Raw genomic sequence first — 25,576 nt, 5'->3', positions numbered from 1 at the left:
TGCAACCAGCATTGGCCGGACTAGCACTATGCAACCAGCATTGGCCGGACTAGCACTATGCAACCAGCATTGGCCGGACTAGCACTATGCAAGCAGCATTGGCCGGACTAGCATTATGCAACCAGCATTGGCTGGACTAGCACTATGCAACCAGCATTGGCCGGACTAGCACTATGCAACCAGCATTGGCCGGACTAGCACTATGCAACCAGCATTGGCCAGACTAGCACTATGCAACCAGCATTGGCCGGGCTAGCACTTTGCAACCAGCATTGGCCTGACTAGTACATGCAGCCAAATACACAAATGCATGCACGTCGTTATGTATAAGTGCAATAATTTTGAACGTGACGTTAAACCCTATTTCAACTTGCCTTACTTGTCTTAACATCCTAAAGAGGTGACTAAATTGGATCACGTGGTAAACTTATTGATTAAAATATGGTCCAGGCTTGATATACAGCCCATCATAATAATACTATTTATTACCTACGAGGGCAAACAGATCAGGGTTCATAAAAATCAGATGTGCCCTAGGGTCATATCATGTCACGAGACAACAGTGTATTGTTTCCGTCATCCGGACAGCATTGTTGACATCTTTTGAATGTTATTGTGATGTAAGGTCGGAATGACATCCCACTAGAAACGACGCCATTTGACAAATTGTGGTTTCCTGGGACAGCAGTGGTGATCAGTGCAAAAGATGTTTCTAAATTCGTCTCTGTATGTAGAAATGTTCTTTGGTAATATATAGAACATTATATTCGTGTTAATGTCATATTATGTTTACAACACGAGTGTCTAAATTCTGGTATGTCTCGAGCCAGAGCATAGCATGACAGGAACATCAATATAATATAATGTATATCGAACATGATGTACACTGGCAGAAGACAACAAACAAATTATGATGAGATAAACAGGTCAAGGTCAACTTTATGATGACACATGTCGGAAGTGAATTGTCCATTAATTACACATTGAACAAGACTGATCTTGTAAGCTTTCTACCGTGTCTGGTGTGGTGAACTCATGAACATTTTTAACTTCAACAAACACAAATGTAACAAAGCTGACAGTGACAAGACTTTGCAGTGGGTGAATTAAGGAAGGTAAATTAAGTAGATATAAATACAAATGATTTCATTTCCTGAAACAGGATGGGCTGTACTTATTTATATAGAGATAGACATATGTCTTCAGACTGATTATTGCTTTTGAATATTTTATGCTCAGAATTTATATTTGAAACGGACGACGTAAGCCAGAGATTCCAAATTTTGACACTTCTGCACATTGTAAAGAAAGAGTTATATGTAATTTTCTGTAACACTCTACACGAACAGCTGTGAGATGTGCATGACCTTATTCATGAATGTGATGTGTCATGATGGATGATGTTATGGGTTGTCCTAAGCTATGACAACTAAACCAGCTGGGTCAGTAGAATGATGTGCACAGTCAATTAAATCAAAGATTGTCTTATTGTACTTATCAAACACTGTACATAACATGTATTGTGGATGTGATACTCTTCCATGCTGAATGCAAGTTTTATCAAACTTGAGACATAATACAGACTATAAAGAATATTCATACCCAACGATAAGTGTCCACAAGATGTCAGGGCTTCAAATCCAATTTAACAACATTTTTCAACCAATCAGATTTGCAGCACACACCCACATACATTTTCCAGATACACTTGAATTGTCTTAATATTGAGTGCTGTGCAGAGTTGAGTCCCTTGGGCACACCAGAAACCTATGATTGTGGGTTCAAATCCCGGTTCACCCCAATTATGGTGCTTGTGGATTTCACCAAAGTGGTAAACCTCTGAGACCTGCCATGATATTACTAGAATACTGTTAGAAGTGATGTTAACCCAAATCACTCATTCACTCACTCACATGTTGAGGCACAAAAGTGAAAACTGTCTGTAGGCAAATACATGAGCTGAAATGGCTGGAATCAGCAGTCCATCCTTCACATTGCGTCGGTGTCTTGACAAATCCACATGCTCTGGAGAGTGTCTACAAGCACTGCTTGTTTCACTATAAAACATGCACAGAATTGACTGTCAGTGTTTCACATATATTTCAAAATCTTTTCTCTGCAAACATATACAAAATCTTCATTGATGGCTACATAATACACACCAAGCACTAAAACATGAGTTTCAAATAAATACAAAAATTAGGAATTCAAACTCGAGAATATGTACAGGCCGCTGAGTTCACCATGGGCACATTTAAATGTTCGAAAAACACATCTTGTAAAAAGCACAGTTGTAAACTGGGAAACATATTTTCGTATTTGTGGGTTTTTATTGTTTTTTTAAACTCGATCCAGCAGTTACTATTCAAAACATTTCTACATATGTAATATCATGATTATGCACCTGAACGCCACAACTATCTGGGATACATAAAGACACCACATTCAGCTTCTCTCAAGCATACATACACAAGGTAAACATACTGACTAAAATGGGGATTGAGTTGTTCAACGTGAGCCCCTGCTGTGCACCATCACACACACAAATCATGTCCTGAGGCTCCGGCGGGGCGGGTCTTGTCCAGATGTATTTACCTGCAGACTGCTGTGTCATAGCTGGGATATTGCCTATGACTGCAGTGGTATTCCCAAACGAAATGCAAGCATCCTTTCTCAAAATACAATTTACACATCTTAAACATAAGCTGTAAAACAAAATTTTAAAGTTCAATATTTGTATGTTCTACATCACATGAACATTTGTGATGAACATTTTCATGTTAAGATAAAATATACAAATCTAAAATAGTGAAAATCATGTTTCTATGGTGATGTAAACCAACTTTGAGGGCCACTGTTTAGTGGGACTGTCTGTATCCCTATATACGCTACCAACAACATGCACACTTCACCCCAACTTGTACTGTACACTTTCCTGAATTCACAAAACATAAATGCATTTTCCATATTTACAAAGTAGAAATAATTTACCATGCTTTCACCTGTAAATTGTTGATCACACCTAAAATAAATCACGCCTTTACAATCATTCAGACTACTGTTCAGTTAATAGTTGTGGAAAACTGCATTGCTGGAACAATTATAAAACATTATGTATTTTTTGAAACCAGTACAACCATTTAATATAAAATAACAAGAGTGCCTTCAAATTTCATGCTAGTCTGCAAGCCAGTGACTACTAAATTGTGTTAAGGACAAGAAAAAATCCAATGATGGTACTTTTGGTAATCCTTATTGACCAGTAGCATTTGAGAGCTAATATTTTGAACCAGTTCTCAATGCTTCAATTTTGCTACAACTTAGAGCTGAATAAAACTGATAGAAAAAGTAAACATAGTAAACACTTTCATCTCTTTCTTTCTCCTCTATTCTTGAAAACAACAACTAATTTCTGAGGCAGAAGAGATGTGAAATCTCAACTACTTGGTTATGCAGCTGAAACAAACAAACTATGTTTTCCTTAAAAACAGAAGTAACTAACCATTATACAAAAATCACACCAGAATGCCCCCTATTGAACAACTAACTGTTTGAGAAAGACATCCACAAGGAATCATCAAGCAGTTGACTTGAGTGCACAATGAGATCCCAGCCATATGAGAACACGGCCTCCTTCCTTGCAACCTCATACACCTGCCTTGGCACTGACGCCGTCCCAGTGCTACATACTGAAACTCTCCCCACACCCACATGTACCCGTAATGTTGGGGTTGTTGAACACAAACTCAGCAGACAGTTTTGATTCAATAAAGTCCATCTCTGTTCCCAGCAACGTCAGCTGAGCCTTGGAGTCGATGTAAACCTTCACACCTGGAAATACAGAGGGAGACATGACGAGTTGTGCTCATTAACCGAGTGTGTTTCCTATTTCATATCATATATCATATTATCAACCTCCATGTCAAAATGATGAGATCTGTTGGTCCACATGATCTTAATAAAATATTGTGTATCCCGCCTTGGACATGTTGGAGGGGAATAAATCTCTTATACTCCACCATGAGCAAGTCAGGAGGTACATGTCTGAGAGACAGCATAAATCCCTTAAACCCAACTTCAAAGCAAAATGCTGCACACCCTCCCACCCCCACCCCTCCGACGAGGCAATGGAAGTCATGTGACATAGGGCAATCTAACATCAGCTCAAAAGAACAGCTGTTTTATATCAATTTCGAATTTGTTTTAATTCTTTTGCAATGTCATATCAAAAGGATAAAAGGATGATAAGATAAATTGTCGTAGCAGGATCACTCTGGCTCGTGGTATAAACCCTAATGTAAAAAACCCATGTACCCCTCGTGATCCTGCTACAACTTATATTATGAATAAAAAATTTGTTATGTAAGCATTTAGCCTCCTGATATAAATATTACCTAATGACAAAAATAATAATATGATTGTTCGGGATGAAAATCGCATGAAAATATGCAGAATGGTCATGAGTGTTTAGGACGAAATTCGTGTCAACATGTAGTTGTAGCACAATGTCATCGGTCATGTTTGTAAGCTAAATTAAATTAAATTTCTATCCGATTTTCAATATGTCATCAAGTATTCAATGTCAAGAAATTTCATTTGGAACCAAGTACTTATCAAGCTGACTTGCTGCAAAAGGTAAGATAATAATATTTTTGGCAAATCGCTGCACACAATACAGAATTAAAATGTGAATTGATACAAGAGTAAGTGCATCATCTGGATATCAGTGCATGGATGTGATATTCATGGTTGAACAATGGTGAATGCCATGTTTTTCAACCTTGGGTCATGATCTATATTTAGAACAGTATTCATACCCAGTATTAAATCCACAAGATTTTCTGGCTTGTACATTTAACTTTTTCAACCAATCACATTGCGACACATACTCCCATACATTTACAATGCAATATAATACTGACGGTCATACACAACTGATCCACACAAGCTGTGTCTGTTCAATATAAACTACATGCCATATCCTTATCTGTAATCTCATTGTTAAATAATGCGGCTGTTTCATTATACTGTAGCAGCATCATAAACACCACGAACAGGCAAGACAGCTGTATAGTATTGATTTGGGGAGATGTTTCTCAACAAAAACATGCATACAGTTCATAGTGCATCAAAGTGTGATGAAGTATTCATCATATATCAGGCACTAATATTAACAATTCATGTTTGAGGACAGGTGTTACTTTATTTAACAATACATGTTTGAGGACAGGTGTTACTTTATTTAACAATACATGTTTGAGGACAGGTGTTACTTTATTTCAGTAGAGGAGATCTTCAAAATCTTGCTAAGCCCAGGTTTCATTGAATATATCATGATATATAATCTTGTCTCCATGACTTCATTCAATCCATATATGACATGCACAATTTCACTAAAATCAGATCCTAATGACTGAAACTGCTACATGAAGCTTTGTGTAGAAGTTGAGACAACAAATATCTGATTTGAATGAGATTGCATATATCAGTACATCACAGTACTGCCCCTGTCAGCAATACTCCACCTATAACACAGTGCCTGAGAAATATCATTTTTGTTTGTTTGTTGTCGTTTAACGCCACACTCCAATATTCAAGTTATATGATGGCGGTCTGTAAATAATGGTGTCTGGACCAGACAATCCAGTGACTGACATCATGAGCATTGATCCTTGCAAGTGGGATACAATGACATACATCAACCAATTCAGCGAGCTTGATCACCCGATCCCCGTTAGTTGCCTCTTGTGAGAAGCATGGTTGCTAAAGACCTATTCTACCCCGGATCTTTACTTGTCCTGAGAAATATCAAGGCATCTGGTGTATACTGACCAGTGACTTATTTATGCAGGGAAGGGAAAAGATGTGGACAATTTTCAGTTCATAGATGATCATGAGTAATCAAAATATTACTGTATTCCTACCACAATAACCTATCAAGACTGTTGACTTGTCACAGTTGTGTCAACATTCTTAATGATTGTTTGTTTGTTGTTTGACAATGCATTCAGCAATATTCCAGCTGTATGACAGTGGTCTGGAAATAATTAAGTCTGGACCAAACAATCCAGTGATTGACATTGTGGGCATTGATCTATGCAATTAGGATAAAATGACATGTATCAACCAAGTCAGTGAGTCTGAAAACCTGATCCTTTTAGTTGCCTCTTATGACAAGAATGGGTTGCAGAAGACCAATTCTAACCCAGATCTTCATGGATCTTTAATATGATTGTATCCAGTGGAATAGGTGATCATGATTATGATAAGGACATGAATAATTACCATCCTGAAGCACCTCCTCATCAAACTTTCCCTTCTCACTGACATAGTCTAGTGTATAGGATAGTCCATTACACCCGCGTGTCTTCACTCCAATCTTCACACCAATCTGAAATCAAGGTCTCACAGTCAAGAGAGAAGAGCATGTGTACCAAGTTGGAGGATATAACTCATTTCAGTACCGCGGAAGGTCGGGGTTCGATCCCCAGCCACATCACACCAAAAGACGGTAAGAGATGGAACTTGTTCTTACCCTGGCTGGCGTTCGGCACTTAGGGGATAAAAGAAGGCCTGGTTGGCTCGGAGTCAGTATACTGTGTTTGTGTGGGGTATTCATGTTAAACTGTGGCATGGTATCTCACACACATACGAGCATTTTGTTTAAGCTCATGAGTGTGATGAGAGAAAGACATTCTGTGCAAAGTTAGTAATTTAAGAGACTGAGATGGTGATATTATTTCCGAGATAAAGCTATGGTGACATGTGGGTCAACTGATCAAGAGAATAATTATAATAAATAACAAAACAAAGAAATGATCACTGATGATACACTGGATATTCAAAGATGTTGTTTAAGTAACATTACTAGTCCTAAAACTAGGACTTGTTGGTGTGTTAATGTAACATATAACATTACTAGTCCTCAAACAAGGACTTATGAATGTGTTAATGTAACATGTAACATTACAAGTTTTCAAACTAGGATTTGTGAATGTTTTTAACCTTGTTCAACGCCTTATAGACTTGAGTGATAGGCCCTGCAAGTTTGTCATTCTGAAATACAACCAAAACAATCCCTTTCTTCTTTTTTGGGGCAAATATTTATCATGTTTATGCAAGTACTAATTTGACAGTTCAAACTGTGTCAACATTCAAGGACTATCAACGATGAATTCAGAGCATCTTACCATTTCTGGCTTGTTCTCCATAAGTTGTTTCAGCTTGCCGACAGCAGACTGTGTCTGAAGCATAGTAAACAATAGAGGCTTATTTATCTTCAATGCAATCTCAAAACACGATAAATATTGTTATTATGACAGTAATACCTACACATCAAGGCTCTGTCATATAACACTTAAATATTAGTAGTATTCACTGTAGCTGAGGCAACTGCATCCCTTCATCTGCTTATTGTTAAACACAACTCAAATTTTCAATGTCTCACAATTGGAACCCATCAGAAAAATGTGCCAATGTGACATTATAGGATTTAATGTGCACTTCTATAATGTCTGCATCTCCCATTGGCAACAAAGGATTTTGCTTAGATCATAAAATAATTTCAAAATCTTTTGTACAATTTCTTCCTAATACTTACCCCCGATACATACTCTATTTCATCAAATGTGAACTTTGAATAAGGACTTCAAATTGAAAACATTTTTTTGCAGGTACATGTACATGATGTAGATCTATTTGTTTTCAATCTGGAATCTTTTTCCAAAATGTATAAAGTGTTGGTATGCTCATTGATTGTAAACAAGCACAGCAATCTCTCATAATGGGCATAAACAAATGATCATGATGATAAAGAATACAAGAAGTTGCTATCCATAAAAAAATGTCATGTATTCATCATAAACCTATATAAATCATCAATCCAGTAAACTATGGCTATTTTTGTGCAGATATTGGAGGGCCCCACTTTATAAATAAAAATCTGTGTTTTAAACATGTTAAAGGGTTATAGAGCAAAAGGCCCTAAACAATTTGGAGCCCCACTCTTCCAGAAGTACTTCAAAAGTATTGTTATTATATAACACCAAACAAAATAACAATTAATACAAAGGATCAGTATGGGGCTATCAATAGCCGTCACTTTGGCTTTGGCCTATCTGACTTATTAAATGATGATTAATATAATAATAATGTCAAATGGGAGACAAGGGTCTCATGTTCGAATTTGTAAAAATGCCCATCACCGTTTTAAAATTCCATCGGACCATATGACCCATTTTAATCAAATCCTGGAAGGACTGTTGTCATTTAGTTTCTATTATGAGACATTTACTCATTACTTTCACTTGCAAGTTTGTGGAAAAGAAAATGATGAAACAATGATAAATTTATTGCGTTGTTTACATCATTATGATCATGCCTAATTTCATGCCAGTTGGTCCATAAAGTGGTATTGCTTACTGGTTTAGGAGACTAAAAAACAAAACTGACATTTCTGTGTCAAACTTTAAAATTAAATCTTGATCTGGTATGTCATGTTATTGTTACGTAAAACTTTTCCCCAGGCATAATAAACGAGAACAAAATTTTGACCCCATCGAAGCATGCTGTAAACGCTCTTGGTGATAAATGAAAATAAAAAGCAATCTAAACTGAAGAAATGTTTAAGTACAAGATTTCTGTCTTACCAAAACAAGCGGTACCCGTTGTGGGATTAGCCGTTTTGACGTGACAGCTCTCACTGTGGCCCTACCAATCGCCCTGGCGGCCATCTTGTTTCTGTTGAGCGAAGGGCAAAGCACTTTGCTACAGAGACTTTTTATTACAACTATAAACTCTAACCAAACAATACGGCATCTTTGTCGATGCCGAATAGGACTGATGCAGATAGCATATGCTTTATAGCTATGAGAAATGGATTCTACCAGGCTGATTTTGTTTGTTTCATTGTCTATTGATAAAATCTATAACAGAAAGGGAATCTCTTCAATTTCAGAGTCTGATGAAATCTAGTCATTGTAGACATGCTTGGAGATTTCGGATGTTTTTGTTTTAGGGTCTGCACGAGAGACGAGACGTTTATGTGACTCTTATAGACACTGCAGCGAGGTGGGCTTGGATTTTATCGAAATAATTATGTTTCAGACTTCTGAAAACAAACCGAAGTTGCCTGCCACAAAAATAACATTCTTTCTTTTTTCTTTTTTCTTTTTTTTAAATCAGGCTTATCAATGTAAATACATGTATCTGGTTTTCTAACTGTGGCTGTTAATATCTTATCCCGATACATAATTAGGTTTCATTATTAATTACCACACACCAGCCATGTAACCCATTGTAACCACCCGACACACAATCAGCCAGGTGATCCATCGTGACCACCCGACACACAGTCAGCCAGGTAACCCTTTGTGACCACCCGGCACACAGTCAGACAGGTGACCCTTTGTGACCAACCGATACACAATAAGCCAGATGATCCATTTTGACCCCCGATACACAATCAGCCAGGTATAACCCTTTGTGACCACCCGGCACACAGTCACACACAATCAGCCTTGTAACCCATTGTGACCACCCGATACACAACAAGCCAGGTGATCCATTGTGACCACCCGGCACACAGTCAGCAAGGTAACCCTTTGTGCCCCCCCCCCCCCCCCCCCCCCCCCCCCCCCCCCCCGATACACAGTAAGCCAGATTATCCATTTTAACCCCCGATACACAATCATTCAGGTAACCTATTATGACCACCCGATACACAATCAGCCAGGTAACCATTGTGACCACGTATATAGTCGGCTCAAACAACAGCTGGTGATGGGGCTTGAATTCTTTTCTGTCCCCAGGTCAACACGGGAACCAAATGTTTCGACGTCAGCTTGACACACGAAGACACGTATAGATGTATATGTATAGTATTGCGAGTGTAATTGCGCCAAATTCACCAAAGTGTACAGACGTGAATTTTATTCTGAAAAGATAATCAAGGCTCTGTTGTACTTATATTTTAACGTAAACCTCGCATTGTTGGAAACAAATAATGTGCCGTCTACTTGCAGACAAGTGTCCGAACAAATAATTGGTATAAACGTATGAAAACTTCAAACTGAAAGATACAACCAGAGACCATATAATAGTCGTCCCTCTATTATATGGTCTCCGATACAACCCAACTGTAGAAAACACAATTTCTCGAACAATTCGACGTAAGCTTTTATCGTTATTGCAGGTAACTTGATATGATATTGTCCGCTTTCAATTTTTAATATTAGTGTTGTGAATTCTAGATTCGTATAACGTTTAGTAGGAGGACAGATGTAAGCTATAAACGAGTACTGTATTATTTTTATCCACGCATGCCCAAGTAAACAGGAAGTCGAGGTCCACGTTTTCTGTCTGCTGTGGTGATTGCACATTCGTGACACAATACACCACAAATTCGGCACACTGACTAGAAGTAATTTTTTCCACAAACTGTACAGCGTGTCAAGAATAACTATGGCAGGATGTCAAGATGTCATTGTTATAGATGGGGGCATGTTGGAAGGGGTAAGCAAAATGAATTTTGACAAGTCATTTTCTGATGTCTTGGCATTATCTGAATAGGAGTGAGTATTGATTCTCAGACCCTCATTAACAGTTTAATTTCTGGCCATGTTTACACTTTGCCTTGACTGTAGACGTAAAGGAATATTTCTGTATGTGTTTCCGGAAGTGTAGAGCAGATTAGGTAAGACCTGGACACTAGTCCATAAGTCATAATGTTAACCACATACAGACCTGATGATTCACAGACTGCAGTTGGGTAACGTGAATAATTCTGAGTGTGGCAATGATACAGCTGGAATATTTTTAACTGTGGCGTAAGGCAACAAACAAATAGGTGTGTAACAATGCACCAAATGTTAGGTGCATCATGATGATAAAAGCATCATATTGGCAGGAGATGTATATCAATACAACACAAGTTACACAACACAAGTTTGTATCTACATAACAATGCTGTGTGGAAGTGGATGAAATAATATTGTCAGGACTTATCCAGACCTGCTTAGAGGCTGATGTTCAGCCCCAAATTGTATTTACAAATTCCCAATTCATATTATATATTGATAGCTAATGTTATGGCTTTGTAGAAGTGACATGTATTTCACAACCAATTTGAGCAATACATGTAAAACAAGTTTTCCCCAAATTGCCTGCCACTTAGCTCTTAGTTTGGAGGATGAATCCATGATTGTAACATACACATGTTTACTGTTTCTCCTTGTATGTACAAGAGCCACTGTTTTATTAATTAAGTTAAACCTAAGAATTACATCTTAATTAGGTTACTATTCATATCCATTCATAATAAAAATGTCACATTAACCCATCAAGTGTCAACTTCACATGTATCGTGTATCATACATATCTACTATTTACATAAAACTATCAGTCTGGATTGACCTGTGGACCAATTGGATGCAGCTAATTGTGTCTAGTGCTGGTAAAAAGGGGATTCATTTGTGAACTGATAATTATTTTTGTCTGACAGCCGTGTTGGGTTTTTCCCTTTTATCTGCGGCATAATGCTTTCACACAGGCATAGTAACCACAGTAATGAATGTCATGTTTAAGGCTTTTTTACCCATATGAAAAATTAGACTTGAAAATACGATCTTTTATCTTGAACTTTTATAATGTCTGATATTTTGTCTGAAAAAGACATCAGAACCTGACACCTAGCCCACAGACATTAGCACATATAACTTGAGAGTAGTTTAGTAAATGTAATTAACATGATTACATGGTGGCACATGGTCCCATGCACAGCACACAGGTCACAAATCAGGTGAACTTAAGCCATGTCCTTGGATGAGTGACCCCCGTTTTGGCAGTTTGGCTCCTGAGAGTTTGTCGGGCTTCAGCCCTGCCCCACAATGATGCAAGTGTTTGAAATGTGCCTCTGTTCACCCAGCAGTGAATGGGTACCCGGTAGGATGAGATGGCAATCTGGTTGTTGTTAGCGCCTAACAGGCAGCTTGGGTTGTATACTCCCCAGGGAGTTGAGAATGTTTGTTGAGTGCACACTGGTCCATTGACCAGGGTAATAATGTCTAAGCGCTTAGAGGGTGCTCCAGCATGGAGTACAGTGCCATACAAATGGACTGTTGTTGTCGTTGTTGTTGTTGTTAACAGTGCCCTGATATAAAGATGTCTGCTTGTTTTACCAGGGCGGTCAGATCCTGCGTAACTCTGCTGCACTGAGTTGTTTGCTCGGTCAGCCCGTGACTATCAACAACATCCGAGCTGGGAGGAGCACTCCGGGGCTTCGGTAAGAGAACAACTTTGCAGAATTGTCTTGCTGCATCGATGAATAGCATGTATATGAAGTGATGATGATATTCCAATTGTTTGAATGCACATTACACTCGGTTGCCGTTTGGGTTAGATCGCTGACTTTGTGTGCTGGCGATTAGGTGCCTCACTCTGGAAAGTGTGGGTTGGAATCCCGGACGGGACTCAACCCAAAAAAGTACGAGAATCTGCACTTTACTAAGAAAGTGTTATCCCAAATATAACATTTGTTACATTTGCCCACTTTCTAAATGGCATTGTGTATTCATAGCTTTCGGCCATGGGAGCCGTGCCAGTTTTTACTTGTCAGAGGGGTACTCAAAGTACGTGATCTAGACTACCAGTCGTCGGACTTTCATTTTGTGGAAGCCTCGGTGGCTGAGTGGGTTAGATCGCTGACTTTGTGTGCTGGCGATTAGGTGCCTCACACTGGCAAGTGTGGGTTCGAATCCCGGACGGGACTCAACCCAAAAAAGTATGAGAAACTGTAATTTACTAAGAAAGTGTTATCCCAAATGTAACATTTGTTACATTTGACCACTTTCTAAATGGCATTGTGTATTCACACATTACATTGACATTAACATGATTAAATGTCATTAAACAGTTGTTTCAGGTTTTTCAAAGATTTGTAGTTAACAAGATTTTATGACTTAATGTTGAGTTAATGTCAGACTTTATCTCTGTATACTGTAGTTGTGAATAGTTTCTGTTGAACACTGTTTGATGTATAGAGAGGGAGGTTGGCGGTTTGATTCCTGGCTGTGTCATACTGGTACTTACAGACTTTACAAAATGGTATTGTTGTTTCCCTGTTTGGTGCTCGGCATTAAGGGCATAAATCAAGGTCTGGTCAGCTGGGAATCAGTATGATGTGCCTGCGTGGAGTATCCATGGTAAACTGCGGCATGGTGTCTCAAGTGGGATAGACATAAGTGCTATAATGTTGAATGCAATGTTCAACCTCACCTCACCTCACCTCACCTCACCTCACCTCACCTCACCTCACCTCACCTCACCTCACCTCACCTCACCTCACCTCACCTCACCTCACCTCAGACCGCCTCCGTGGTCTAGTGGTAGAGCGTCCGCCCGGAGAGCAGAAGGTCTGGGGTTCGATCCCCGGCTGCTTCATACCAAAAGACGTTAAAAGATGATACTTGTTGTTACCCTGTCTGGCGCTCGGCATTAAGGGGCTAAAACAAGACTCGGAGTGTTGAGTGGGGTATTCATGTTAAACTGCGGCATGGTATCTCAGTGAGCTAGCACTATAAATCAGCATTAGTCCGGACTAGTACAAGCAGCCACACACACACACACACACACACACACACACACACACACACACACACACACACACACACACACACACACACACACACACACACACACACACGCATGCATGCACGTCGCTGTATGAATACAATAATCTTGGATGCGACGTTAAACCCAATTTCACCTCACCTCACCTCACCTCACCTCACCTCACCTCACCTCACCTCACCTCACTCTACACCAATAAATTAATACTAGTTACAGTTACTTCTGATATTGCTGTTCATCACTAGCTAGATGTTACCTCACAATCCAATGCAATAGTTAATGATTCCGTCAGCTTCAATAAATGTCATGTGTTTATTTCAGACCCCAACACTTGATGGGTCTGCAGCTGATCAGGGACATTTGTGGAGGGAAGCTGACCGGAGACCGAGTGGGGTCGACCGAGATCACATTCCATCCAGGACCAATCAAGGGAGGGGCCTACCAAGCAGACACGAAAACAGCAGGGTCAGAACTTGTTGTAGTCCCCCCCACCCTTGGGATCCTGGGGTAGAATAGTTCCCATCACCCCATGCTTGTTGCGAGCTGACAAGCAAAGATTCTGTATGCCATCAACCACTGACTTCATGTATCCAAGACTCAGAAATTTACAGGCTAAAGTAATACCGCAGGAACATGCATCATTTAACCAGGTTTCCTTCAGCTTTCCCCAATACCTATCTCTTCAATTAACACTATTTATATAATTACCATTTAGTAATATGGTCATGGTGCTTTTAAGCATCTGTAGGGCAGGGACATGTATTATTTATTGCTAAATGGTCTGAATTTTATAGTACGGAATAAGGGCAAACTTGGGTTACAGGTGTGCTTACGTTGCCCAGTTGGAATATAGGTTGAGAATTTGGGCTACCTCCCTTTTGCTCCATGTCATTCAAATAGGTCTAAATGAAAAATAATTTGGTTTTATTTCCATGATATGTATAGATATAGATATGTCTTCTCTTGGAAATATGTTTTTTATATTTGATACATGAAGTGAACACCACTGACAACCCACATCACTATGTTAGTTGAATAATAAATGTACAATATCGTATGATGTTTTGATGACATTCAAATTAGAACATAGAGGAAATATTTGACGGGCAGGCAAATAAGATATGTTGTGGGCAGCAATAAAATATGTTAACCAACCAGCCTGTGAACGCAAATGGAATGTTTTATTGTGTTGTTACCATGGTGACCACCTCCTGTCTTATTCCAGGAGTATCTGCCTGTTGATGCAGGCCGCCATGCCGTGTTTGTTGTTTGGAGATGGGGAGAGCACCCTGAGTCTGCGAGGGGGGACCAATGCCGAGATGGCACCGCAGGTCGACTACACCACAATGGTTAGACCTTACTTGATTCCAGATGGACCGGTGAAGATTCGTGTTAGAACAGGAACCCATGCTTTGTGTAAAAGGCGACAATGCTTGTTGTAAGAGAATAATGGAATCGGGTGCTCATACTCGCTGATTTGGTTGATGCATGTCATCGTATCTCAAAGCTCATGATATCAATCACTGGAATGTCTGGTCCAGACTTGATTATTTACAGACCGCCGTCAAATAGCTGGAATATTGCTAAGTGCGGCATTTAACAACAAAGAAAGAAACAATACAAAATTATTCAAGATGACAATACACAAATACTAAATACAAACTTGTAGACTACATTCATTAATAAACTTATTATAAACTTAATTCTTCAAGTGTTGATACATATATCAAGTTGGATAATCTTGTATACCTTTTAAATAATTATAAAGTTTCTTCTAGTTCATGGGAGGTCGGGCAGCCTAGTGGTTAAAGCGTTCGCTCGTCACGCCGAAGCCCCGGGTTCGATTCCCGACATGGGTACAATGTGTGAAGCCCAATTCTGGTGCCCCCCGCTGTGATATTGCTGGAATATTGCTGGAATATTGCTAAAAGCGGTGTAAAACTATACTCACTGACTGACTCACTCACTCTTCTAGTCCATTATTATTATTGCATGTCTGATTAAGGCTAATGTGTGGTTGGTTTGTGTCTTCACAGGTGTTTAACCCAATGGCTGAAGAATTTGGAATGACATCTGAGTGTGATATACATCGAAGGTAACCCTTGCTGGCATATATATTCTTAACCCAGATTGGGAATGTAGCCTGTTTCATAGGTCTTCAGCAACCCATGCTTGCCATAAAAGGCGACTATGCTTGTCGTAAAAGGCGACTAACGGGATCGGGTGGTCAGGCTCGCTGACTTGGTTGATGCATGTTATCGTATCCCAATTGCGTGGATCGATGCTCATGATGTCAATCACTGGATTGTCTGGTCCAGATTATTTACAGACCGCCGTCATATAGCTGGAATATTGCTGAGTTCGGCGTTAAACAACAAACAAACCAAACCAATCATGCCAAGAAAATATTGTGATGTCTGATACATTAATAGTCTTCAAATATTAAAATCCTGCTTCAAATTTTCAGAGCAGTCTTTTTTTGTCTCCACACTTTCTATGTGTTCTCCAAGCATTATTGGTCAGAATATCTCATATATGTCTACAAGTGTTACATGGTGTTTGTGTGTTGTTAGGGGCTATTATCCAAAGGGCGGTGGTGAAGTCAAGATTACATCATATCCAACCAAGAAACTCAAAGCAGTCTCCATGACAACCAGAGGAGAAGTAACCAAAGTGAACATCAGGTCATTTGTGGCAGGAGTACTGCCAATTAAGGTAAAATAATTCAGTGATATATATTTACTTTTCTGTATGTGTGCCATTTTTACTTCTTCCTTTTTATTGTGCAGAGTTGCATCCCTTGGGCACACCAGATTCTATGATTGTGGGTTCCAGTCCTGATTCACCTTGATTGTTTTTCGAGGTCTGTTAGCACCATATCCTTGCTCGTGGGTTAACCACAGTGGTAAACATGGACCTGCAGCACTAATTTGGGCTTTCCCCCACATCAAGCTGACACGCCATGATGTGACTGGAATACTTTTCAAAGCAGCGTTAAACCCGACTCACTCACACTTTCTTAATATTGATGCCAATGGAGAATTATTATCCTGTTTTGTGTCTTGTTTTCTGTTTAAGTTTAAAAAGGCTAAAAATATCCATTTTTAACCAACTTGAAAGATTTCTTATGATTTCAGTTGAAAAGGTCTTTTGTGTATCAGGAAAATCTGTAGCATTTACTCAACTGTCATTGTATCTATGGTTAGTAACTGTCAATATATCCAATCCTCCGTTGAGGTCGCTGACATAATGGCCTGCTGTGCTGTGGTTAGTAACTGTCAATACATCCCCATCAGGTCGCTGACATAATGGCCTGCTGTGCTGTGGTTAGTAACTGTCAATACATCCCCATCAGGTCGCTGACATAATGGCCTGCTGTGCTGTGGTTAGTAACTGTCAATATATCCCAAACAGGTAGCTGACATAATGGCCTGCTGTGCTGTGGTTAGTAACTGTCAATATATCCCCATCAGGTAGCTGACATAATGGCCTGCTGTGCTGTGGTTAGTAACTGTCAATACATCCCCATCAGGTAGCTGACATAATGGCATGCTGTGCTGTAGCTAGTAACTGTCAATATATCCCCATCAGGTAGCTGACATAATCTTCTGCTGTGCTGTGGTTAGTAACTGTCAATATATCCCCATCAGGTAGCTGACATAATGGCCTGCTGTGCTGTGGTTAGTAACTGTCAATACATCCCCATCAGGTCGCTGACATAATGGCCTGCTGTGCTGTGGTTAGTAACTGTCAATACATCCCCATCAGGTCGCTGACATAATGGCCTGATGTGCTATGGTTAGTAACTGTCAATACATCCCCATCAGGTAGCTTACATAATGGCCTGATGCGCTATGGTTAGTAACTGTCAATGTATCCCAATCAGGTCGCTGACATAATGGCCTGATGTGCTATGGTTAGTAACTGTCAATGTATCCCAATCAGGTCACTGACATTATGGCCTGCTGTGCTATGGTTAGTAACTGTCAATATATCCCCATCAGGTCGCTGACATAATGGCCTGCTGTGCTGTGGTTAGTAACTGTCAATACATCCCCATCAGGTCACTGACATAATGGCCTGCTGTGCTGTGGCTAGTAACTGTCAATATATCCCCATCAGGTCACTGACATTATGGCCTGCTGTGCTGTGGTTAGTAACTGTCAATGTATCCCCATCAGGTCACTGACATTATGGCCTGCTGTGCTATGGCTAGTAACTGTCAATGTATCCCCATCAGGTCGCTGACATTATGGCCTGCTGTGCTGTGGTTAGTAACTGTCAATATATCCCCATCAGGTCGCTGACATAAGGGCCCGCTGTGCTATGGTTTTTAACTGTCAATATATCCCCATCAGGTACATGACATAATACCCTGTGTTACTATGGTTAGTAACTGTCAATATATCCCCATCAGGTCGCTGACATAATGGCCCGCTGTGCTATGGACACGATCCGACAGCAGTACAAGGATGTGGCCATCAGCAAGGATGTTGTCAAGGAACCAGACTACGCTGCTGTGGGGACAGGCACAGGTATCATGTGAGTTATAGTGATGGTAATAAGATTTAGGGAGATCTTTGAAGTGCCTTTCATTGAATTATCTACTTTTAAAACTTGATCAAGGCTGTCTTATAGAAAATGTAGCTCAGCTTCAGTAATTCTTTTATCTTTTCATCATGTTCATGGACAGTCCCATCGTTCGAGATGTATTCATCATCCAAGAGAAATGTTTATCTCTAAGCTTTATTGTTGGAAAAGGGTTTGGTGGGACAAACAGTACATTATTGGCCTTTTGTTCCTCATTAAATCTCTAAGATAGTCTGTCCATTCGTCCATGTGTCGGTTACCAACATTTTGGACATAATATTTCTTCTCTGAAACCAAGCATTAGTTGGGTCTGTTACACTACTGGCTGACAGAATTCAGGTCCAACTTGGTCTGTGGCATCAGGGCATCCATATGGAAAATGTCATTTTTGACAAGAGATCTGCTCTTTAAAGTGCCAGGATGTTGAAGCATTGTTTGCAAACAATATCTGATAACCTCTGACCTTACTCTGACCACACCATGGGACAAGACTCATCAGCAGGTCAGGAAGGGCTTCTTTCCGGTAAATACCCCTGCCATGTTGATGCAACGTGATTGGCTTCATATTACCTAGTCATTTATATTTTAATCTAGGCTTTGATAAACACTGGCTTCCAATCAAGCTAGCAGTTAGTATTTTGTAACTCAAAACATGAGAGCTTTCTCTTCAATTTGTTTCAAAGAGAGGCATTACCGACTCAGTTTATTCTGTACAGGGCTTTGGATGTCGGCTTCGCTGTGCTGAGTTCTATTGTTTTGGTTTGAGAATTGAACTGTGCATGAACTAAAGGTGTGACGTCACACTCGGAAGTTATTTCATGCATTTAAAAACACCCAAAACCGTTGACGTCCAGGGCCCACTTACACAAAACGATCTTAGTGTTAAGACTATTGTCAGCCTATGTTAAAGTATTGGAGTTAAGATCATCTTAGCGCTGACATTGCTTTGTGCAAGTGGGTCCAGGCCTTTTCAGTGTGTATCATCATGAAATTTGAATACAAACATTTGATTCTTCTAGGAAATGCGGAAAATTGCATGTTCGATGTATTTCTATGGACCCTGACCTTCACATGAATAACTGTTTTAGAATAGTGGCAGAAACTAGCACAGGATGTCTACTGGCAGGATCAGGGCTGGGAAAGAAAGGTAACTGGAGGCTACTACTAGCTTGCACTATTCCATGTCTGTGCGTTGTATCAAAGTGGCAAACATTTACGTCCTGCACCACTTGTGGGTTTGGGGCCATGGGGTAGCCTAGTGGTAAAGGTCTTTGCTTGTCACACCTAAGGGCCAGGTTTGATTCCACACATGGATTGTATGTGTGAAGCCAATTCCTGGTGTTCCCCGCTTGGATATTGCTGGAATATTGCAAATAGCGGCACTCACTTCCCAAATGGAGTTGACACACAATTAAGCGTAAGTATTAATAGCTTTTTATATGTCCACTGCTGAATTATGTCTGGTCATGGATCATGGAGACATGTTTTTGTGTAGGTGTTCCTGCAGAGAAGGTGGTGTCAGACACTTATAGTCTTGCACTTGTCTGGTCGCAGATCATGGAGACATGTTGTTGTGTGTTGTGTAGGTGTTCCTGCGGAGAAGGTGGTGTCAGACACTTATAGTGTAGCCCTTGTCTGGTCATGGATCATGGAGACATGTTGTGTGTTGTGTAGGTGTTCCTGCGGAGAAGGTGGTGTCAGACACTTGTAGTGTAGCCCTTGTGGGGTCACAGATCATGGAGACATGTTGTTGTGTGTTGTGTAGGTGTTCCTGCGGAGAAGGTGGGGACGGATGCTGCTCAGATGCTGCTTGATAGCCTGGCCCACGGGGGATGTGTTGATGACCATCTACAAGATCAGGTCAGTCAGATGCTTATCATCAGGCAACACCAAATAATGCCCAATTTTCATTTTTGATCTAAATGTTGAGTTTGTTCAATCATTGATAGATGGGATTTTCCAAAGTATTTCTTCACCTAAATAACTGAGTTATTGAATATACTGTAAGATATCAACTGGTATTCCGTTTCACTATAACAAACAAGAGCCTGAGTAAGTCTAGTTTTTGTTGAAACTGAACTACAGATGACCACAAAGACTCAGCTGGGTCTAGCTGTATTAAGAGATGCGGGGCGGTCGGGTAGCCTAGTGGTTAAAGTGTTCGCTCGTCACTCCGAAGACCCGGGTTCGATTCCCGACATGGATACAATGTGTGAAGCCCATTTCTGGTGTCCCCCGCCATGATATTGCTGGAATATTGCTAAAAGCGGCGTAAAACCATACTCACTCACTCACTCAAGAGGTGCATGGTGTTGTGATAGCTAAAAGACCACACAGTTGCAATATTTGTACTACTATTACAATATCATTGCAGTAGCATGATAAGTACTTTAATTTCCAAACTATACAGAATTCCTGACTTTATTTTTCATGACAATGAGCCTAAGATGTCCCAATCTCATTAAAATCAGATTTTGGTTCTCGCTACAGCAAAACAAAGATCTGATGACATCCCATTACAGGTCACTTCAGAACACGAACATGAAGTTGACTTTTAGCCAATCAGAATGCAACTTTCTCGAGCTATTGTGCACTAGTTTAAAACTGGTGACTATGCTTTGAAAACTATTTTGACAAATTCTTGATTCAAAAATTAAAAACTAAACTAAAGAACATTCTGGAATGTAGAACAGATGGCCTAGATGGTATGGCAGTACTTCCCATGAGCAATGTAAATTCTCTTCTGTTCAAATGTTTATCCCATTGAAGCAAGAGATAGACGAGGATTTTGATTGATTTGGTCATAAAGCCTGTAACTGTTGTTCGGAATACCCCATGTTAAATGTTTTGAGGTGCATGATTAGAAAACACATTCCGACTGTCACTTTCCTGAACTGGTAAGCGACGCCCTAATTGGTCGAATGAAAGGTCATTCTGACGTGACCCCAAATGGCATGTCCTCAGATCTTTGTTTTGTGGTAGCGAGATCTGAGAACTAAGATCTGATTTGAATGAGATTGAAGATGTCCTACATGTCCTTGGTTCAGTAGATTGATAGGGAATTACAGGAGGTAGTTCTCACCAAGTCTTGTATACTTGTCACATTATTAAAAGTTAATGATGATTACAGGATAGTGATAAAATTGTTGGGTTTTTTTTTAGTATCAAAATTATTTAAATCTGATGATGCTGTCAAGTATTAATAGCTAACTTGTCATCTCATGGACAGTTGCATATAGTTGGATCTGATGTTTAACTTTACATGACATATTGTTTTACCTTACCATGACATACAGTGTTCCCTTGCTATTGCGCTCTTCCGTATAGCACTAACTCGAATAAAGCACACAGTAAAGCATGGCTCCCAAAATTTAATAACATTTTTAATAAACTCAAGTTTTCCACTGACACAATGTTTTCCCCCATCTCAGAAAACATTATCAACTGATCACCCCAATCACGTAACACCGAAAATACCAGTCAACAAATCCAAACTGAAGTACGCAATTAAATCCTATTATTATCTTATCTGGTTATAACAAAATTGTTCATTGTTTATCTGGACTAATGTTTTCAATATATCTTATTAATTACATTCAAAATTTCATTCAATAATTATAATAATGTTTACAATAATTTCAGCAAAATCGTATGCAAAGTGATCGGTAGATTGCACAACTCACTTTTATTTACAGCAGCCATGGTCAGATTACAAACTTTAGTTGCAAGAGAATGGATACACATATCATACCATGACTCGCTAAAAGTCATATTTGACGCAGTTTGACTATTAAATGTCAACATAACGTTTTCGCGATTGAAATACATGTAGTGCGGGATGTCCCATGTGACTGGTCAAATTGTTCCATGCGTAAAAAAATATCCTGCATACCACCTGTACCAAAGTGCTTAGCTTTATGGTCCTTATAATTCTAAGTATATATATAGTGGCAGCTGCAACTAAAATAACACAATATTGGAATATGTTATTCCTGATAAAATAATAATTTCAGATACAATTTCTTCTGACTATTGCGTCAAAATTCTTTGAAGTTGTATCATTTGGTATTTTTTAACTGAATCACCGGTAGATTGGGAGGAAACGTGTGCACAGCTGATTGCTATTTCTGGCTTAGTTTACGAGAAAATACACACAGTAATCTTAATCTCTGCATATAAAACAATCCCTTGTAGAGCAGGAAATACATTTTAAATGGTAAATCATCATGTGATGTTTTATATCAAATTTCATACTTTTATTGACCAAGTTTGTTATACCTGTTTATTCACCTGAATTCGCCAAAGGGATCCAATGTGGTTTTTTTAAAGTGCATATTAATACTTGATCGTGTTAGGTAGGCAGAGCATGTATACTGTTTTGTTGGTTGTCTACCACCTACGACTTGACCTCTGTTAAACTGCTGATCATCTATAACGCTCATCAATTATTTGGACCCGGAAGGTAGCTTTGTAGCGAGGGATCACTGTATTGTTTCACCTTACCCATGGCATATTGTTTCTGTTGATTTAGTTGATCCTGCTGATGGCGCTGGCAGAGGGAAAGTCAGAGGTTCTGTGTGGCCCGATCACTCTCCACACAAACACTGCCATACACGTGGCTCAGCTTCTCACTAAGGTAGGCATCACCCTACACACAAACACTGCCATACACGTGGCTCAGCTTCTGAATGAGGTAGCCATCACCCTCCACACAAACACTGCCATACACGTGGCTCAGCTTCTAACTAAGGTAGCCATTACCCTCCACACAAACACTGCCATACATGTGGCTCAGCTTCTGAATGAGGTAGCCATCGCCCTCCACACAAACACTGCCATACACGTGGCTCAGCTTCTAACTAAGGTAGCCATTACCCTCCACACAAACACTGCCATACATGTGGCTCAGCTTCTGAATGAGGTAGCCATCGCCCTCCACACAAACACTGCCATACACGTGGCTCAGCTTCTCACTAAGGTAGCCATCCCCCTCCACACAAACACTGTCATACACGTGGCTCAGCCTCTCACTAAGGTAGCCATTACCCTCCACACAAACACTGTCATACACGTGGCTCAGCTTCTCACTAAGGTAGCCATCCCCCTCCACACATACACTGCCATACACGTGGCTCAACTTCTGAATGAGGTAGCCATCGCCCTCCACACAAACACTGCCATACACGTGGCTCAGCCTCTCACTAAGGTAGCCATTACCCTCCACACAAACACTGTCATACACGTGGCTCAGCTTCTCACTAAGGTAGCCATCCCCCTCCACACATACACTGCCATACACGTGGCTCAACTTCTGAATGAGGTAGCCATCGCCCTCCACACAAACACTGCCATACACGTGGCTCAGCCTCTCACTAAGGTAGCCATCGCCCTCCACACAAACACTGCCATACACGTGGCTCAGCCTCTCACTAAGGTAGCCATCACCCTCCACACAAACACTGCCATACACATGGCTCAGTTTCTCACTGAGGTAGCCATCGCCCTGCACACAAACACTGCCATACACGTGGCTCAGCTACTGAATGAGGTAGCCATCGCCCTCCACACAAACACTGCCATACACGTGGCTCAGCTTCTCACTAAGGTAGGCATCACCCTCCACACAAACACCGCCATACATGTGGCTCAGCTTCTGAATGAGGTAGCCATCGCCCTCCACACAAACACTGCCATACACGTGGCTCAGCCTCTCACTAAGGTAGCCATCACCCTCCACACAAACACTGCCATACATGTGGCTCAGCTTCTGAATGAGGTAGCCATCGCCCTCCACACAAACACTGCCATACACGTGGCTCAGCTTCTAACTAAGGTAGCCATTACCCTCCACACAAACACTGCCATACATGTGGCTCAGCTTCTGAATGAGGTAGCCATCGCCCTCCACACAAACACTGCCATACACGTGGCTCAACTTCTGAATGAGGTAGCCATTACCCTCCACACAAACACTGCCATACACGTGGCTCAGCTTCTGAATGAGGTAGCCATCGCCCTCCACACAAACACTGCCATACACGTGGCTCAGCCTCTCACTAAGGTAGCCATCACCCTCCACACAAACACTGCCATACACATGGTTCAGCTTCTCAATAAGGTAGCCATCACCCTCCACACAAACACTGCCATACACGTGGCTCAGCCTCTCACTAAGGTAGCCATCACCCTCCACACAAACACTGCAATACATGTGGCTCAGCTTCTCACTGAGGTAGCCATCACCCTCCACACAAACCCTGATACAGCTGTAGTAATGGTGATCAATTGCAGGCAACCCCGATACAGCTGTAGTAATGGTGATCACTTGCTGTCAACCCTGATACAGCTGTAGTAATGGTGATCACTTGCAGGCAACCCTGATACAGCTGTAGTAATGGTGATCACTTGGAGGCAACCCTGATACAGCTGTAGTAATGGTGATCACTTGCAGGCAACCCTGATACAGCTGTAGTAATGGTGATCACTTGCAGGCAACTCTAATACCGGTGTAATAATGGTGATCAGTTGCAAGGCAACCCTGATACTGGTGTAATATTGCTGATTTGAGCATATACTCAACTCCCACTGACTCAGACTCTGATACTGTGACTGCTGTCTACCAAAATCAAATGCAAATGTATTGAGAGTGTTTGGCCAGTTCCCAAAGCCATCTTAGCAAAACTAGTAACTCCATTACTTGATTGAAGGTCTAAAATCACCTTGTGAAATGGGGCCCAGATTATAGAACTACAGGTGCAGACAATGTACGTTCAATGTGCAAATGGGACATTTTAGTGATTTAGTTGAATGACTTAACGATGCATCTTTGTTTTCAATGCTTATAAAATGTTCATTGCAATTTCGTTTTCACTGTTTCTTCAGGCCAAGTTCGAGATCAAGAAGCTATCAGACAACTCCAATGTCATAGAATGTGAAGGGATTGGACTTGTGAACAGCAGGTTACGATGAAGCGTGTGTGATAGTTCAACATCTGTGTGACAAGCTTCAGCCGTCCACTGATCTCCCAGCATAATAATAAAAACCAGTCACTGTAAACTCTCTACTTCTACACTAATTAAGGGAGGACTTAACTGGCTAGTGCACAACCTAAAGGAGGACTCACCTGGCTAGTGCACAAACTGAAGGAGGACTCACCTGGCTAGTGCACTATGTAAGGGAGGACTCACCTGGATAGTGCACAACCTGAAGGAGGACTCACCTGGCTAGTGCACTATGTAAGGAGGGACTCACCTGGCTAGTGCACTATGTAAGGGAAGACTCACCTGGCTAGTACACAACCTAAGGGAGGACTCACCTGGCTAGTGCACTATGTAAGGGAGGACTCGCCTGGCTAGTGCAC

At 40.6% G+C, this 25,576-nt stretch overlaps 2 protein-coding genes across 3 annotated transcripts; one reads left to right on the top strand and one right to left on the bottom strand.

Annotated features, from left to right (window-relative positions):
• Window positions 1–2,083: 2,083 nt before the first annotated feature.
• On the bottom strand, window positions 2,084–8,754 carry LOC124111592 (iron-sulfur cluster assembly 1 homolog, mitochondrial-like). The gene is made up of 4 exons (XM_048399644.1): window positions 8,649–8,754; window positions 7,191–7,244; window positions 6,286–6,391; window positions 2,084–3,831 (listed from the first exon to the last, which is right to left on the bottom strand). The coding sequence occupies exons 1-4, from the start codon at window positions 8,730–8,732 to the stop codon at window positions 3,683–3,685; spliced, it is 393 nt and encodes a 130-aa protein (XP_048255601.1). The 5' UTR covers window positions 8,733–8,754; the 3' UTR covers window positions 2,084–3,682.
• A 1,573-nt stretch (window positions 8,755–10,327) lies between these two features.
• Window positions 10,328–25,576, top strand: LOC124111603 (RNA 3'-terminal phosphate cyclase-like). Of its 2 annotated transcripts, XM_046471363.2 has the most exons (11): window positions 10,328–10,512; window positions 12,180–12,280; window positions 13,948–14,091; window positions 14,852–14,975; window positions 15,663–15,721; window positions 16,200–16,341; window positions 18,044–18,168; window positions 19,305–19,363; window positions 19,982–20,076; window positions 22,748–22,852; window positions 25,099–25,576. In XM_046471363.2, exons 1-11 carry the CDS (start codon window positions 10,462–10,464, stop codon window positions 25,183–25,185), a joined length of 1,092 nt encoding a protein of 363 aa, XP_046327319.1. In that variant the 5' UTR covers window positions 10,328–10,461; the 3' UTR covers window positions 25,186–25,576. The 2 variants fall into 2 exon arrangements, with proteins under 2 accessions (XP_046327319.1, XP_048255600.1); XM_048399643.1 differs by lacking the exons at window positions 19,982–20,076; window positions 22,748–22,852; window positions 25,099–25,576 and adding an exon at window positions 19,803–19,942.

The sequence above is a fragment of the Haliotis rufescens genome, unplaced genomic scaffold (assembly GCF_023055435.1).
Source record: "Haliotis rufescens isolate VD_foot unplaced genomic scaffold, xgHalRufe1.0.p SCAF_2, whole genome shotgun sequence".
Classification (NCBI taxonomy): Eukaryota; Metazoa; Mollusca; class Gastropoda; order Lepetellida; family Haliotidae; genus Haliotis; species Haliotis rufescens.
This window is presented reverse-complemented; position numbering and strand designations above follow the sequence as displayed.

Bases quoted from the DNA above. Each gene is read 5' to 3' on its own strand.
- LOC124111603 (XM_046471363.2), top strand. From the start codon at position 10,462: ATGGCAGGATGTCAAGATGTCATTGTTATAGATGGGGGCATGTTGGAA. The intron at 10,513-12,179 runs GTAAGCAAAATG...TTGTTTTACCAG, and splicing joins ATGGGGGCATGTTGGAAGGG to GGCGGTCAGATCCTGCGTAA. The intron at 15,722-16,199 runs GTAACCCTTGCT...GTGTGTTGTTAG, and splicing joins GAGTGTGATATACATCGAAG to GGGCTATTATCCAAAGGGCG.
- LOC124111592 (XM_048399644.1), bottom strand. From the start codon at position 8,732: ATGGCCGCCAGGGCGATTGGTAGGGCCACAGTGAGAGCTGTCACGTCA. The intron at 7,245-8,648 runs GTAAGACAGAAA...ACTATGCTTCAG, and splicing joins AACGGGTACCGCTTGTTTTG to ACACAGTCTGCTGTCGGCAA. The intron at 3,832-6,285 runs GTAATTATTCAT...CTGTATTTCCAG, and splicing joins TGAGGAGGTGCTTCAGGATG to GTGTGAAGGTTTACATCGAC.